Source organism: Camelina sativa, chromosome 11, assembly GCF_030686135.1.
Source record: "Camelina sativa cultivar CO46 ecotype springtype chromosome 11, ASM3068613v1".
NCBI classification, from domain to species: domain Eukaryota; kingdom Viridiplantae; phylum Streptophyta; class Magnoliopsida; order Brassicales; family Brassicaceae; genus Camelina; species Camelina sativa.
Genome location: NC_141890.1, coordinates 47,474,238 through 47,489,978, shown reverse-complemented (window position 1 = coordinate 47,489,978; position 15,741 = coordinate 47,474,238). Strand labels below are relative to the sequence as shown.

At 33.6% G+C, this 15,741-nt stretch overlaps 3 protein-coding genes and 1 pseudogene across 3 annotated transcripts; all 4 read right to left on the bottom strand.

Annotated features, from left to right (window-relative positions):
* Positions 1–1,866: 1,866 nt before the first annotated feature.
* On the bottom strand, positions 1,867–3,983 carry LOC104729004 (uncharacterized; annotated as a pseudogene).
* Positions 3,984–6,018: 2,035 nt separating this feature from the next.
* LOC147935544 (uncharacterized) lies at positions 6,019–7,377 on the bottom strand. Its single transcript, XM_087474551.1, has one exon. It carries the CDS (start codon positions 7,375–7,377, stop codon positions 6,199–6,201), a length of 1,179 nt encoding a protein of 392 aa, XP_087330677.1. The 3' UTR covers positions 6,019–6,198.
* Positions 6,019–8,184, bottom strand: LOC104726591 (protein VACUOLELESS GAMETOPHYTES). The gene has a single exon (XM_010445478.2). It carries the CDS (start codon positions 8,182–8,184, stop codon positions 7,378–7,380), a length of 807 nt encoding a protein of 268 aa, XP_010443780.2. The 3' UTR covers positions 6,019–7,377.
* A 3,930-nt stretch (positions 8,185–12,114) lies between these two features.
* LOC104726590 (uncharacterized) lies at positions 12,115–14,227 on the bottom strand. The gene has a single exon (XM_010445476.2). It carries the CDS (start codon positions 14,154–14,156, stop codon positions 12,660–12,662), a length of 1,497 nt encoding a protein of 498 aa, XP_010443778.2. The 5' UTR covers positions 14,157–14,227; the 3' UTR covers positions 12,115–12,659.
* Positions 14,228–15,741: the final 1,514 nt, after the last annotated feature.

Below are 15,741 nucleotides of genomic sequence, written 5' to 3'. Positions count from 1 at the left end.
TGAAGTTTTAAATATAGGTCATTTAAACCATGAACTTGTAAATGTATGTCATTTAAACCATGAACTTTTAATTTTATGTCATTTAAACCATAATATATGAAAAATATGATCAATACTTCAAACTCTAGTCAATCCTTCAAACTCTAATGTAGTGTCCTAAATTCCTAATAAATGAAAAAGACTCAATACAAATACAAAAAGACACAAAAAACATGACAAAGATCGAAAAAGAATGATGAATTGATGTTCTTCTTTCTCTTTTTCAGAATCGCATCATGAGGCAGAGTCAAAGAAAGAAGAGAGAAACTAAACTAGGGTTAAATGGTTTAACCGATTAGGCTTATATACTTCTGCGGTTTCTAATAAACCAATCGGTCCGATTACTGAACTGAACCAAAATCCGATTATCCAAATCAATTGCGCCGAACAGTTAGGCTTTCTTTTTTTGGTTTGCTTCGATAACCAAAATTTTCAGGTTGTATAGTTTTCACCGAACGCCCAGAACAAGTTTATGGTTTATATGACAGAAATTTGAAAGTTCATGGTTTAAATGACACACATTTACAAGTTTATGGTTTAAATGACCTTTATTTAAAAGTTTATGATTTAAATGACATTTTTTCGAACTAAAACTTCCATCAAAATGACGTCGTTTTGTTAGCAACAGAGTGATTAACGGTATAGTAACGTCTGTTAGTAGGTCAACTATCGAATTTTATGTCATGTCTTTTCTGGCTTAGTCAACGAAACTTCATATTTAAAAAACTAATCAACAAAAGTTGATGTTTTAAATGGCGTACAATAAAACAAAGTTAATGGTTTAAATAGCCAAAATTTAAAAGTTCATGGTTTAAATGGCCAAAATTTGAAAATTCATGGTATAAATGACATTTTACCCAAATATTTTTATATCCTTATTGTCTTCGAATGGGAGCGTAATAATAGAGATAACATGACCTGAGTTCGTATACTATATGGAATATCCTTGGGTCGGTTTTGTCGAATATAAAGCATCGTCGGTGAGATTTGATGTTTTGTGGGCATAAACAGTGATTAATACATATTTGGATAGGTTTGGCATGCTTACTGTGACATATGAGTTTTGTATAGGTTTGATATGCACCAGATTTAATACATCATCTATATCTAATCAGTAGTTCAAAGTTATCTTTACTCATGTAAGATTATTTGTTGCATTGCATGTATAATATCGGTCAGAGATAATTTGAATGATCTGTCATATAAAATTTTTACAAGTTTTTAAAAATAACTGGGCCAGTAGTATTTTTGATCAAATAATAATAAACTATAACAATCATAATTAATTATTGATTCTGAAAAGTCTTTTCTTTTATATAAGTCAAAATATTAGGTGAACTTGAGCAAAATTTCCACAGGCCAATTTAATTTATTTGTCATAGACGTGCTTGATACAAATGTACGTCTCCTCTTGTCTCGACATCATTCCTTTAAAATTTAATTAAATTTCAAAACAGCTAGGAAATTTTTATTAATTCAAGATTCGCCTTTAACTATTACTAGAATTATTAATCCAATTAGTCTTCGAATAAATTAATGGTGGGAGTTGTCATGACACAGAAAGCTATAACAGTATATTGTCCATCTTTTTCTTTAAGGATTAGTCCGGAAGAAATTTTTTAAAATATCATAACTTTGAAGTTGTTTTACAAATTGTTAAGTTGATAATCTACTCATTTATATTCAGTGATGATTTGTCGACGTATAAGAACTTCTGTCCTGAGGATCCATAATCTAAATTCAATATGTTTATGAGCTCTCATATAACAATGAGACTGATTGTTAAGCTTCTTGCAAGTGTGTATATATTGTATAATAACCAGCTTCTTTCGTTACGAAAAAAATAAAAAAAAAAAAGTCTCTTTATTTCAGTTCTTGGAAATAAGATAGGAGGAACAGAAAAGAAATAGAATAATACAACCATGATAAAACCACTCATCGTTTAGACATAAGTTTAAATTTTTTCACCCAAATAACTAGATAAACATGAACGAGAACAAATATATCCATTAGCTTCATTAAAAACTTTTAGGATGACGGAGTCTTTGCATCGAGAGTGGCATTGGATGCATAGTGGTCGAGTGTTGTGATTGTTATGAATCACCTCAACGTCAATTTCTTTTTTCCCAAAACCGTAGATGCGTCCTGGCGTCAGACGTGAGAAATCTCCTAATACACACTGAATATGTAAGGTGACTCCACAATCAGAACACATATAGAACCATATACTTGGATCTAACTCCCTCTCACAAATGTCGCACCAATATTTTCCACTCGTCTCTTCCTCTTCTCCATAACATAAAGTGAGAGGGTGCCCATCGTTCCTATGCCATATCTTTTTTGGCAAACTAGCACAAGACAAACACAAGTAAAACTCATAATCATCACAACGGAAAAATGGTTACATAGCGCTATCATGCGATCACATCCATCACAACAGCGGTCCTCATATATATATGAGTCATATTTATATAAATATAAGGGGTGTATATGGCTATCATGGACGAGCGGCTCATCGAGGGAACCACAATGCACATCTACAAACAGGATGTCTTGATATGCGTACTCGAAACCTTCAGATAATATTCCACACTGCTCGCAGTTTAGAACCCCACCACCTTTAGTTAATGTGTATGGTCTGGTGCCAAAGACAAGTCTTTTCTTCTTAGGAAGGTTAGCACACTTTTCATGAAGAACAAAGCAACAATCATCTTCCTCACAAACGTAGATGGAGCCAAATCCAACTGGATGAATACATGCTTTACATCGTATGCACTCATCATGAATGACATCCTCGTCCTTGTGGAGCCTTAAATTATGTATATCATGAGTAAAATGACATATCAAGTTGTCACCCACAACCTTGAATGGTGAATTATCTTCGATATCAATAGGAGTCCCTTCCAATTCTACATAATCCCAAACGTCATCTCTCACCGCGCATAAAGAATGAACTGCATAGCTAGGGCAGAAAGAGCAAATATAACCCCCATAGTACTGACTTAAACTTCCGCGACAAACTCTGCAATTCAAATATCCAGCGCCAAGATGATGAGTGAAAGAAATGTTATGATCATGACGATTGATGTTGATGACACGGGGTAAGCCAATACATGTTCTGTGAATAGCAAAGTCACACTGAAGACATACATAAGTCGCCGAGTAATTTTCTTCTATCCCACAAACATCACAACTATACGAGATTCTCTTGGAAAGAAGGGTAAGTGGATGTATGTGGGTCTTGATATGCTCAATAACAACCGGTGGTGGGTTTTTGGTGCAACCAAGGCACGATATGAAATTGCAAAAGGAGCAGTGATAAAGCATGTTTTCTGGTTGTTTTCCACATACAAAACAAGTCTTCTTGGTATCATCAATAAGTGTATCAACAGGGATGAGTTTGAGAGGGTGGCTAGAATGACTAGGATGAGTTACCTCTTTGAAGAGATTAATGCAATCCATGTGGAAATTCACATCGCATTCAAGGCATGAATAGGAAGGTCCACCAATAGGATTCTTGCATACTTCACAAGGGAACTCCTTGTCTCGTTTCTTCAAAAATACCAGTGGATGATCATGAAGCATAGGGTGTTCAACTGTTGACGGTGGTGGCTTTATCCCACAGACCAAATCCACCTTAAATTCACATGTGGAACAACTATAACAGGGAGGCAATAGCTTTTGTCCACACAAATCACATGTGCCATCTCCACATTCATTGGTGAGCAGGAGAGGATGTTCGGGGTGGGATAGATGATGGTTGATCTCCAATGGAGACTGGGCGCACTCCTTATGAAGATAAACATAGCAATCAGGTTCGTTGCAATAGTAGCCACCGAAAATGGTTTCTTCTACATGGCAGCCAGCACATTCAGCCTTAATATGTTGATCCAAATTAAAAAGAGAATGCTCATGAAGGGTAGCTTTACTCCTGTTGTAGCCATTTTTGGATCTATATAAATCAAAGAGGTTCTTTTTTTATTTTTATTTTTTTTGTTTATGAAATCTCCAAGGGAAAGCCAGAACCCGGGAGACATCATTATGTGCTTTCTAAACCCAATATAATAATAGTAATGTTAAGAGTAATTTTCAAATTATTAGAAAATTACTACCACTATACAAGTGTAAATCTCTTAGCTGTTCACATGCGACCTTGTTTTTTTAAGATTTAAAATTAAGAAATGATTTAAATCGAAACAGGACGCGGACGACTTTACAATCATGAACCACGACATGAAACAAAAATAAAATATTAAAATATATATATATATAAAAATAAAAATTTATACTAAAAAATAAATGTGTGTTTTTATCAAAACAAGTCAAAATGTTTCTAAAAATCTTTCTACTAAATTCTACTATATTAATTGAGAAGTATAAATATAAAACTAACCTTAAAAAATGTAAAAATTTACATTCAAATGTCATTATAAATAGTTAAGAAAAAGATAAAATCATTAAAAGTAATAAAGATAATTAATAACTAATTAATCATCTAATTATCTATTTAAACAGATAAACTTAAATGTGAATCCCACCATCATCAGGTTGTATTCTATTTACCGCAAGTTCTATTCTATTTCATTATCAAATCCCACACACGAATATTTATAACAAACAAACATAACTACAAAAATGTTAGCCTTCCCATTACCTAAAAATCTGAAGTCTTTTAAGAATTAATGGTCTATTCGCGTCAAGATTTAAAGAGAAATGGTTATTATTGTTCGATGAAGTATGCATGACAGTAATGTTAATTAATTAATGTTATTGTCATAGTGTCCGATGACAGGATTACTGTCATACTGTCCGATGAACTATGCATCATAGTAATGTTATTATTGCATTTGTTTACTTATTTCAGAGCTATAGCAATCATGTTTTATCAATAAAGGTTTAAACAATTTTTTTTTATTTTTATAATTACTAAGAGGTTCTGAGCCTAGACCCGTACATCCCCTCATGTCAGGGACCAGAGCATTTTATATGTTCCCCTCCCAAGGGAGGTCCCTCGAACCGGCAACATCTAGACTTTGCCAGAATATCTTTACCAATTGAACTATCGACGCTTGGTAGGTTAAAACAATTTTTTTTATCGTTACATGCAAATATTTTATTGACAAAGGTTTTCAATTTCAATAAACATTTTTAAAATACAAAATTATTATATAAACTAACCAAATTTATAATAACAAACAATAATAAATAACATAATATATTACAAAAAAATTCAGTCCGCGGTCTAGGCGGATTAGTACCTAGTAATAATAAAAACTAGGAAACATGCATAAAAGACGCATAGACATCATGTATTTTGAAACGGTGGATACATTAATACGCATATAAGTTTCTTTGTTCCGGCGTGTTTTCTTTTAAATCAACTCTTGAGTTTTGATTCACATAATTTAAAAAGCGTTTTGTAAAAAATAGAGATATATGTTCAAGAAGAGAATGATTTATATATGTACGAAGGAATTGACGTGGAACGCTTAATAACTCCCATGACTTGTTGTTATATCTTCCTTCTGAGTACTTGTCTTTCGTGGTGATGGGTTTCATGTAAGTCCTTGCAATATACAGTAAGTGGTTGTCCTGTCCATCATCTCTAATATGACTAGTTGTTCCGTCGTGAGGTGAGTTTGATTTTGAACATTAATATTTCACTTAATTTCAAAGATAACATGTTTCCTTTTACCTTGAACTGCATCTCTGATAACGACGTTGCAAGTGAATCTTGCTGATCTGATGATGCCATTTGTTGGGAAAAAATCCAATTCCCTTGCATGAATTCTCACAGATTTTCAACCATATATAGGTTGTTACTTCTTACAGACACTAGTAAGTTTTTTGATCTGATCAGCATAATTAAGTGTTCGAAATGTAAGGGTTTTATTTATTTTTATTTATTTTTTGAAAAAGGAATGTAAGGGTTTTATTTGATAATTAAGCTTATATTTAAGTTTTGATTTGCTCAGCATCTTTCACTAGAAAGTAGAAATCATAATCACTCTTCGATCCCTATTACATTTCGATCCTGGGAAATAAAGTAGATAGGGCAGCGAATAATACAACCACATGAATAAATCTCTCATCATGTAAAAGATAAAGGGATTCAAAGTTTCACCCTTTCCACGCACAAGATCTAAACAAAACTCCCAATCAACCTGAACTAGCTAAAATCGTATCAGAAAAACATGAACGAGAACATATGTATACATTGTCTCCATCGCAGACCTTTAAGATGACTGAGACCTTGCATCGAGAGCCACAGATGCTGCATAATGGTCGAGTGTTGTGATTGTTAAGAACCACATCAAATTTCTTTTCCCCGACAGTATCAATGATCCCTCCTGGCATGAGACGTGAGAAATCTCCTAGTACGCATTCCACATGCAATGTGGCTCCACAATCAAAGCATGTATAGAACCATGTACTTGGATCCAACTCTGTCTCACATATATCGCACCAATACTTTCCATTCGCTTTTTCACTACAACGTAGAGTGAGAGTGTGCTCATCGTTTCTATGCTTTATCTGTTTTGGCAAACTAGCGCAACTGAAACACAAATCAAAGTCACAAGCTTTGCAACAGAGCATGACATTCGTTACCTTAGTATGGCATGCATCGCAATAGTAATTGTCCTTATAATCAAAATATAGGGGATGTAAATGGCCATCATGAACGAAGGGCTCAGAAAGAGAAGCACAATGTACATCTATCTCCCACCCACTCTGAGATGCGTACTTAAAACCAGTAGAACATACGCAACATAATTCACAGTCTATCATATCACCAACACGACTACTTGCTCCCACTAATGTGAATGGTGTGGTGCCAAACACGAGTCTCTTTTTCTTAGGAAGATTAGCACATTTTTCATGTAGAATGAAACGACATTCCTCACAACTGTAGATCGGCTCAAATCCGATTGAATATGTACATGCTTCACATCGAGCAGTACTCTTCTCATCATGAATGATGCCTTCTTTGTGGAGCCTTAAGGTATGCTTGTGATGACTAAAATGACTTATCAAGTTATCTCCTACTACCGTGAATGGTGCAACATCTTCTGTGATCTCAAATGTACCTTCTAGTTCCACACCATCCCATATATTATTGCGTACTGCACAGTGCGAGTGAACTGCATAGTTACGGCAAACTACACAAGCATAAGCCCCAGCAAACTCGTCCACAGTTTGGCGGCAAACTCCGCATTTCAGATATCCAGGGCCAAGGTGATCAGTGAAAGAGATGCGATGATCATGACGGTTGATGTTTATTACCCGGGGTAAGTTGATATAATGCCCATTGACAACAAATCCACAAGGAAGACACATCTAGGCTCTACTGCTAAGCCCAGCCCCGGTAACATTACAATTAAATGACATTCCATTTGGAAAGAGGGTAAGTGGATGTTTGTGGGTCCTGTTATGCTCGATAGAAAGAGGGGGTGGCCTTTTGGTACAGCCAAGACACGTGGTGAAGTTGCAGACAGAACAATGATAAATCATCTTTTCTGGTTGTTGTTCGCACAAAAGACAAATCTTCCCACCACCATTATCGGTAAGTAATTTGGATGCGATGAGCTTGAGAAGATGATCAGAGTGGCAAGGATGATTTACCTCTTCCGAGAGATGGACACATTCCAGGTGGAAGTACAGATCGCATCCAATGCATGAATAGGAAGGTCCACCAATAGCATCCTTGCAAACTTCACAAGGGGGTTCCTCCTCCTCCTGATCTCGTTTCTTCAAAAAGACAAGTGGATGGCCATGGCAGACAGGATGCTCAATAGTAGGCGGTGACGGTTTTATCCCACAAAGCAAATCCACGTTGAATTCACATGTGGAACAACTATAACCAGCGGATTCAAGTCGCTTTTGTCCACACAAACTACATGGACGATCTCCCAGTTCATTGGTCAACGAGAGAAGATGTTGTTGGTGGAAAGGGTGTCTGATCTCAGATGGGGTCTCCGCGCACTCCTTATGGAACCAAGCTTTACAATCAGAATCATTGCAGACGTATCCGCCGTAGCCGAAGTTTTTTACATCGCAGCCTTTACATGTATTGTGAACGATCCGAGCCGAAGGCAAAATATTGTGCTCATGAATGGGTAGCTTTCGTGCCCCTGTATCCATCATGTATGTGATTCTTTTTTTTCTTTTTCTTTTTCTCTTTGGAGTTTTGGAAGTAGAACTTGGAGGTTCGAGAGATATTGATCCGATCCACCAAGAAATATGACATTTATTTAACGAATCAATGATTTGAAATTGCTCATCTTATTAGATATAATATTTGTTAAAAGTTAAAACTGTTGCAAATCAAAAAGAAGTTTGAAAAACTTCTAAAATCTGCACTTATTGAAAAACAAGGATTTTGTTATTAAATATATATATATATATATATATATATAATATTTCGATGAAGTACATAAATAGAATAAATATTATATATTATCAAAAATTACAATACATTGATATTACAAATCCAGTGAATGGTGTATCGTTTAACAATAGTCTCTTTTTTTTCATCCGTTTAACAATAGTCATTAAAAGTAAAAATGTCAAATATACTCATCCCTCCACTTAAATTATTAAAAAATACATTAATAATTTTCAAAAAAGTGAATAACCAGTCAAATTAAACAAAAATAACATTTTAAATCTAATGATTGAGTCTCCCAACAGTAGTTATTAGAAATACTTCATAGACCATTAGGTCATCTCCATTAGTCGTTACTTCCCTAATTTTTTTATTAAAAATTAATAAAATAATACAGAAAGAGAGAGAACCGATTCTTAAAGTGCTTGGGGTAGAATCGTTGTTCAGTTTATTTTTACACTTGTCCGTTTTTCATTACTTAAATATTAATTTTTTTTTGAGCACCGCTGAAGACTTTCCCTGGTGTAGATGCTATTAGACCTTATAAAATTTATTAATTTTTGGATTTAGTAAGAAGTATTTTGAAATTGAATAGATGAAATGAGTATTTTTGAACAGAGATACACCAAAAAGAGTATTTCTCAAAAAATATTTATATTAAAAAAACATTTTTAGATTTTTTTGTGTACGTAATTTTTGTAATTTTATGTTTGATTTATTTTATAATACATTATAATAGAATGTACTAAAACATAAGCAAATTTTAATTAATTTTTGATGAAAAGATAAAGCATCTCCCCATAATGTTCTGTGTGTAAACAGTTTTTATTTTCTAATTAGCTAATATGATTTGATCTTTTTTGTTAGAAAATAAAAATAAACATCTAATGTTGACAAAAAAACATTATTTAATTTCTATTGTTTGACAAAAAAACATTATTTAATTTGTATAAAATTTTACTGTTATTCCATTTAGCCCCTTTTTTTTCACTCACGGCAGACGTCACAAATTTTCTTCTATATACAATAGACACTTCTAGGGGAAATGGTTTAAACCAACGTGGACCACAAACAAACTATATGATATAATATTCAAAAAGTTCATATTTTGTATTTACCATGCAAATAACATTTAACATTTTAATTTATAAATGCTCTTATTTTATTTGAGATACGTTTAAGAAAATCTTTTATTTGTTCTAAAATTTGAATTTATTGTACACAACTAATATTCCATTTGTTTTCTTATTAATTGTCATTCTAGATTTTTACACACAAATTAAGAAAGTAGACAAATTTTCTATTATACATTTGTTTGAAAATTAGAATTTTTTAAAAATATATATTTTATCCTTTATATAATAAAACGGAAGTACACGACTTTTTTTGTAGACTATATAATTTTTATAAGTTGGTTACAAAATAGGTTATAAATTAAATATATGTTGAAAAAAGGGTTATAGATTAATTGATCAATCCATGGACTATATGAATACATTTAAGAATATCCTAAAGAATCCTTTTAAAGAGAATATTCCAATGATTTATACAATTTCCAAAATAAAATCTTTATTGTTACAAAATATATATTGTTAAGCATAAAAATATATTGTTAGGCGTAAAAAGGAATAAAATCTTGGCAATTTATCAAACTTAATCGTGATTTCTGATATCTTATTGCAGTTGAAAATAAAATCTTACCTAAGCACGGGTCACATTAAAAAACTTTCACCAAACATGTTCAAAAATTAAAATAAAAACAAACAACAAAAATAACCATTTCTCATACATAAAATTACAAAATTAACAATATAAAACTTACAAAATATGTGTGTTTTTCAAGCCATCATATTTAGCGTATGATTTTATTGCATAATATTTTATCTAAAAAACTTTTACAAATAATCATATAAATTATATTTTATTCTAAAATTATAATATAAATAAAAAGAATTTCAACCTGTGCTCTAGCACGGATCCAAATCTAGTTCATTTAACAAGGGACAAATGAAATAATTTTCTACCAAAAATGACATTAGCAAACGAGAACAACAACTAAACTGAAACAAAAAATTAAGTTTAGAATGACAACTATTTTAAAACAGTCGAAGTATATTATATGTAGTTTTCTATTTTTAGAATCTTTTTTCAATGTAAAAAGTAAATTATAGTTCGTGCTAGCCGCTCTCTCGTACAATTTCCGAGATTCGTTCCTCCGACAGCGTCGAATCCAATTGGCGCTGTTTGGAAGCTGCTCCTTCATCCATGTGTTCTCCTCCGCTACCTAAGTATGTTCTCTTTCGTTTTCTACGGTGAACGCACCGAAGGTTCATCCTGTTTCTATTCAACTTATCCGGCTATACTTCAGCTTCATCCTCTCCCCTCTCCTCCGTCGATGGTTTCTCTTAGTGATTTGATTCACACGAGTTTCCAGCCATTCATAGCCAAATTTGAGATTTCATAACCCCTAGTTAGCCTTCTATCTCATCTATCTCACGTGCTCTCCTCAAAGTAAATCTCATCACCTCTCTACTCCTCGATCTAAAACCCCTCACCAAGCAGTTTGTCTTGTCGCAGTTGGACAAGAGTCTGTTTTGACACTGGAGATTTTCAAGATCTTGACAAGGCCCCGTAACCCGATTTTTGTACATCATAAATCCAAGTCTGTAAAAAATCCTCCTTTGTATTCTCATAGCATACCTTTGTGTCGATCCATGGACTCAATTGTCCGAAGACTGCAATTGGAACATAATTAACCATTGATGCTATGATGTTACACAGTTATTTGAGAATCCTGCCATTAGAATCGTTAAGAATCACTAACTATGACTGCGAAAGATTGAAGAGGACCGGCATTATCACCCCGTCTCTATGGAGAGAAGGTTACCAAAGCCTCTTGGATCTATCCTATATGTTTCAGTTGTTTCCCGAACTATCTTAAGTGCTATGTTGCAATTTGTGTTCTTTAACCGCAAGCTCTAGGAAGATCAGCATTATGATCTTCTCTCCAAATAGAGGAGGTTACCAAATTCTTCCCACTCTTCTCTCCATACCTTCCATGTCACCCGAGTATAGTCTAGTACAAATCATCAAAGTCAGGAAGTTTGCTCTCCCTTGCCAAAGTTTGAAGAGTATCGGTATTATGATCATAACTCCTAGGAGTGTGGTTACCGAAACCTCTTCAAGCAAGTCATACCCGACCTTAACCCTCCAATCACCTTCCTCCTTACCAAAGAGCAGATCAAGCCATCGATTCTCTTGGCTATGAAAATCCTCTCAACGCTCCAATGTCATTTTGAGTCCCAATGTCATTTTGATAAGGACCATCTACCATATTCATGTTGTGTCGACTCACCTTGATTTAGCTTGTGGTTTGGTGCTTCATTGCTCAAATCTTCATACCTCTTGGACATGTTTGTCGAGTTACCTATCTTTTCTTTTTGTTGCTTATGTCTGTATCAAGCTTTGCTTTGGGAAACTTTTAACCCTTATTACCTTATTATCTTGTTTGTTTGAATGATAGTAAGAACCAATTGTCCAAAAAAAATAGTGATTTTGTTTCTTTAGTTTTTGAGTGAGTATTATGTGAGCAAGAAAATATCGTCATGAAAGATAAACTCTTAAGTGACTCGTCGGGATGGACAAGAAACATGAAAATAAACTCTTAAGATTAAATAGAAGAAGTGAAATCACCATGAAAGATCCACTCGTTTATTTAGAATATAAATTCATTGTCTCTCACATGAAATATCTCCTCAAACATGCAATACCTCAGAAAACAGAAACGTGAACAAAAAAAGTATACAAAATTACTCTTACGAAACTTTAGGATTACGGAAACCTTGCATCGAAAGGAACATTGCCTACACACTGGTCGAGTGTTGTGATTGTTGAAAACAGCCTCCACTGTGTAGCCCTTGTGGTCAATGATGCATCCTAGCATGAGACGTGAGAAATCTCCGAGCACACAATCCACATGCAATGTGCCTCCACAATCGAAGCATGCATAGAACCATTTACTTGGATCCAACTCTGCCTCACAGATATCGCACCAATATTTTCCACTTGCTTTTTCACCGCAACATAGAGTGAGAGCGTGCTCATCATTTTTATGCCTTATCTTTAATGGCAGACTAGCGCACCATAAACACAAATTGAAGTCACAAGCAGCACACCAGAGCTTATATTTCTCATGTGCAAATTTTCGACATGCTTTACAAAAGCTATTCTGCTTTTAATCAAAATATAAGGGGTGTGAATGACCACCATGGACGAACGGCTCGGAAAGGGAACTACAATGTACATCGATGTCTTTTTGCTTCCTTTCTTGGGACTTGTACTCGAAACCAGTAAAAAACATGTCACACAATTTGCAGTCTAAAACCTTGCAACCACCATTACCTGGCCCCATTAATAGGAATGGTAAGTTAGAAAAAACAAGCCTTTTCTTCATAGGAAGATTAGCGCAATTCTCATGAAGAATGAAACAACATCCCTCACAATTGTAGATCGGACCAAATCCGACCGGATGGCTACATGCTTCACAGCGTGCACTCTCAGCATGAATGATATTTTTCTTGTGAAGCCTTAAAGTATGTCTCTCGTGACTAAAATGACGTATTAAGTCATCACCAACCACCTTAAATGGCGCAATATCCTCGATAACCTCAGGTTTTTCTTCTAGTTCCACACCATCCCATACGTCCATTCTCATTGCACATTTTGAATGAACTGCATAGTTACGGCAAACTACGCAAGAATAAGCTCCATTGTATTGGCATACACTTTTCCGGCAAACTCCACAGTTCATGTACCCGGGACCAAGATGATGTGTGAAAGAAATGCGATGATCATGACGATTGATGATTATGACCCTGGGTAAGTCGATGCAATGACGATGAACTGCAAAACCACACTGAAGACACATATAAGGGACTATATTTTCGTTATCCCCACAAACGTTACAAGTACATAAAACTGTGCTTGAAAAGAAAGTTAGTGGATGCTTGTGGGTCTTCGCATTCTTGATGACAGCGGGTGGTGGTGATTTGGTACAACCAATACACAAGGTGAAGTTGCAGATATGACAATGATAAATCATATCCACATCTACTGGTTGCCGTCGACATAAGAAAATACAAACCTTCAAAGCATTATCTCCAAGTGATTCAATATCGGTTAACTTGAGTGGATGATTAGGATGGAAAGAATGATTAACCTCTTTCGAGAGATTGGCACAATGCAGGTGGAAGTACACAACGCATTCATGACATGAATAGTATCTTCTATCAATGTAAAACGTGCAAACGTCACAGCGGATTACTGTGTTCTTTGGAGGATTCTTCAAGACAAGTGGATGATCATGACCAATGGGATGCTCAATAGTTGGCGGTGGTGGGTTTATCCCACAAGTCAAATCCATATTGATGTCACATGTGGAACAACGATAACCGTAATTCGTGAACTTTCTTTCTCCACACAAGTCACATAGAATACTCGTCCATCCCGGGTAATATGTGAGCAAGAGAGGATGTCGGAGGTGGAAAAGATTTTTGATCTCCGATGGGAGGTCAACGCACTCCTTATGGAACCAAACTTTAGGATCGTTGCAATAGTAGCCGCCGTAGATGGAACCTGTTACTTTGCAGATATCACATGTAGCGACGACAAACCGAGCTGTAGGTAGAAGAGAATAATCGTGAAAGGGTAGTTTTATTATTGGTTTTTCCATTTATTGATTTGTGATTTTGGGTGTTTTTTTGGTGAGATCTCGAAGTAGAACCGGAAGATAGCAATATACATATGTGTGCCTTCGTAAACCAAATTTAAATTATGTATTTGGTGCGGTGCTCTGCGATGCGGAGATAATAATAAAAAAAAAAAATTGAAGACGTTCAGTATATTTCGTAATTGATTATAGTTTTTTATATGCTTGTTAAAAACTCTTTAGATGTTGATTATAAAAAAGTAAGTGATCTTATTACAGTAGAAAAAAAATAATTTATGTTGGGAATATTTATTTTAGTTAGATTATCTGTTGTTAAATAGTACTCAATTTTATCAAATCTTTCGTAATACAGATCCCGGTTATTTTTTTGTTTTGTTTTGATTTTGGTTAAATTTTAGTTTAAAATTAATTATGATTATGTAATATGTTTAAAGATTTATCTTATTTTATCAACAAAAACGAACGAAAAATACTATAAATATAACATTTGTTTATTCATATTTGATGAGAATTTTTTGAGGCAATATTATTTTCCCACAGAAGTTGTAAAATTTAGATATGTTTAAAAAAAAAAATCATCACATATGCAAAAATTATTATTTTGTTACATAGTTGATGTGATGATTTTTTATATAATACAAAATATAATCAAATAAAGATGAGCGATGAAATATAATGATTAATACCAAATTAATATCGTAAGTTAGATATCAGATTTTGTTTATTGATTAATTTATGATTAGATATTTTGGAAGTGTTATAATATCATTGTTTAAAAAAAATGTACTTGATTATTTTTATCCTTAATGGCCATTATTAATTTGTGTTTGGTATGACAATTTCATTTTTTTTTTGTAAGGAATAATGTTAGTTTGAGTTATGTACTTTCATAATATTAGTAAGGAGATAGTAGGAACAGTAAATATCTTATCCAGTTGTAATATATGTGAAGAGATGAAAAAAAAATGTAATTTATGTGAAGACAGATTCTGAGCAAAAATATTAAATAAATAAAATCAGTTGTAATTTATTTCATCAAAATATAAACAGCTAATGCTTGTGAGTCAACACTTTCTAAGTTTCTGTTTCTATTATCGTCGTAGACAAATTTATTGTGGTTTGTTTAATAAATCAAGAGACGTCTCTAATGAGTCGATGTGAATCTTGAGTACCTAAATGTATGTCGAGAATAGATTTAAGAATATTTAAGTTAATGTGGTTGAGAATTAATTCGACAATTTGTTATAATAATACTCGAGATTTGAATCGTGTAGTTATAGTAGTTATAAATTATAATTAATTTAGCTAATAATACTCATTCAGTTTCATAAACATAAGGAATGTCATTTTAGAATTTTCAGTTTTTTTACATATATATATATATATTATCCGCTAAGAAATGGTAATTAAGGAGTAATAGTTTACTAATTTGGGTGTGGGAAAATATATTAAAAGCTTAACGGAATCCATGATTTAATATGATTTTCATATGCTTTCAAATTTCAACGCCTTGCTCTCAATTATTTCCCAAAAGATATTAATAAGCTATATAGTTCATCTAGTACTGTAATTTTGATTCGTCCCACAA

Excerpts from the sequence above, each read along its gene's own strand:
- LOC147935544 (XM_087474551.1), bottom strand. The coding sequence starts at position 7,377 with ATGTGTCTTCCTTGTGGATTTGTTGTCAATGGGCATTATATCAACTTA.
- LOC104726591 (XM_010445478.2), bottom strand. The coding sequence starts at position 8,184 with ATGATGGATACAGGGGCACGAAAGCTACCCATTCATGAGCACAATATT.
- LOC104726590 (XM_010445476.2), bottom strand. The coding sequence starts at position 14,156 with ATGGAAAAACCAATAATAAAACTACCCTTTCACGATTATTCTCTTCTA.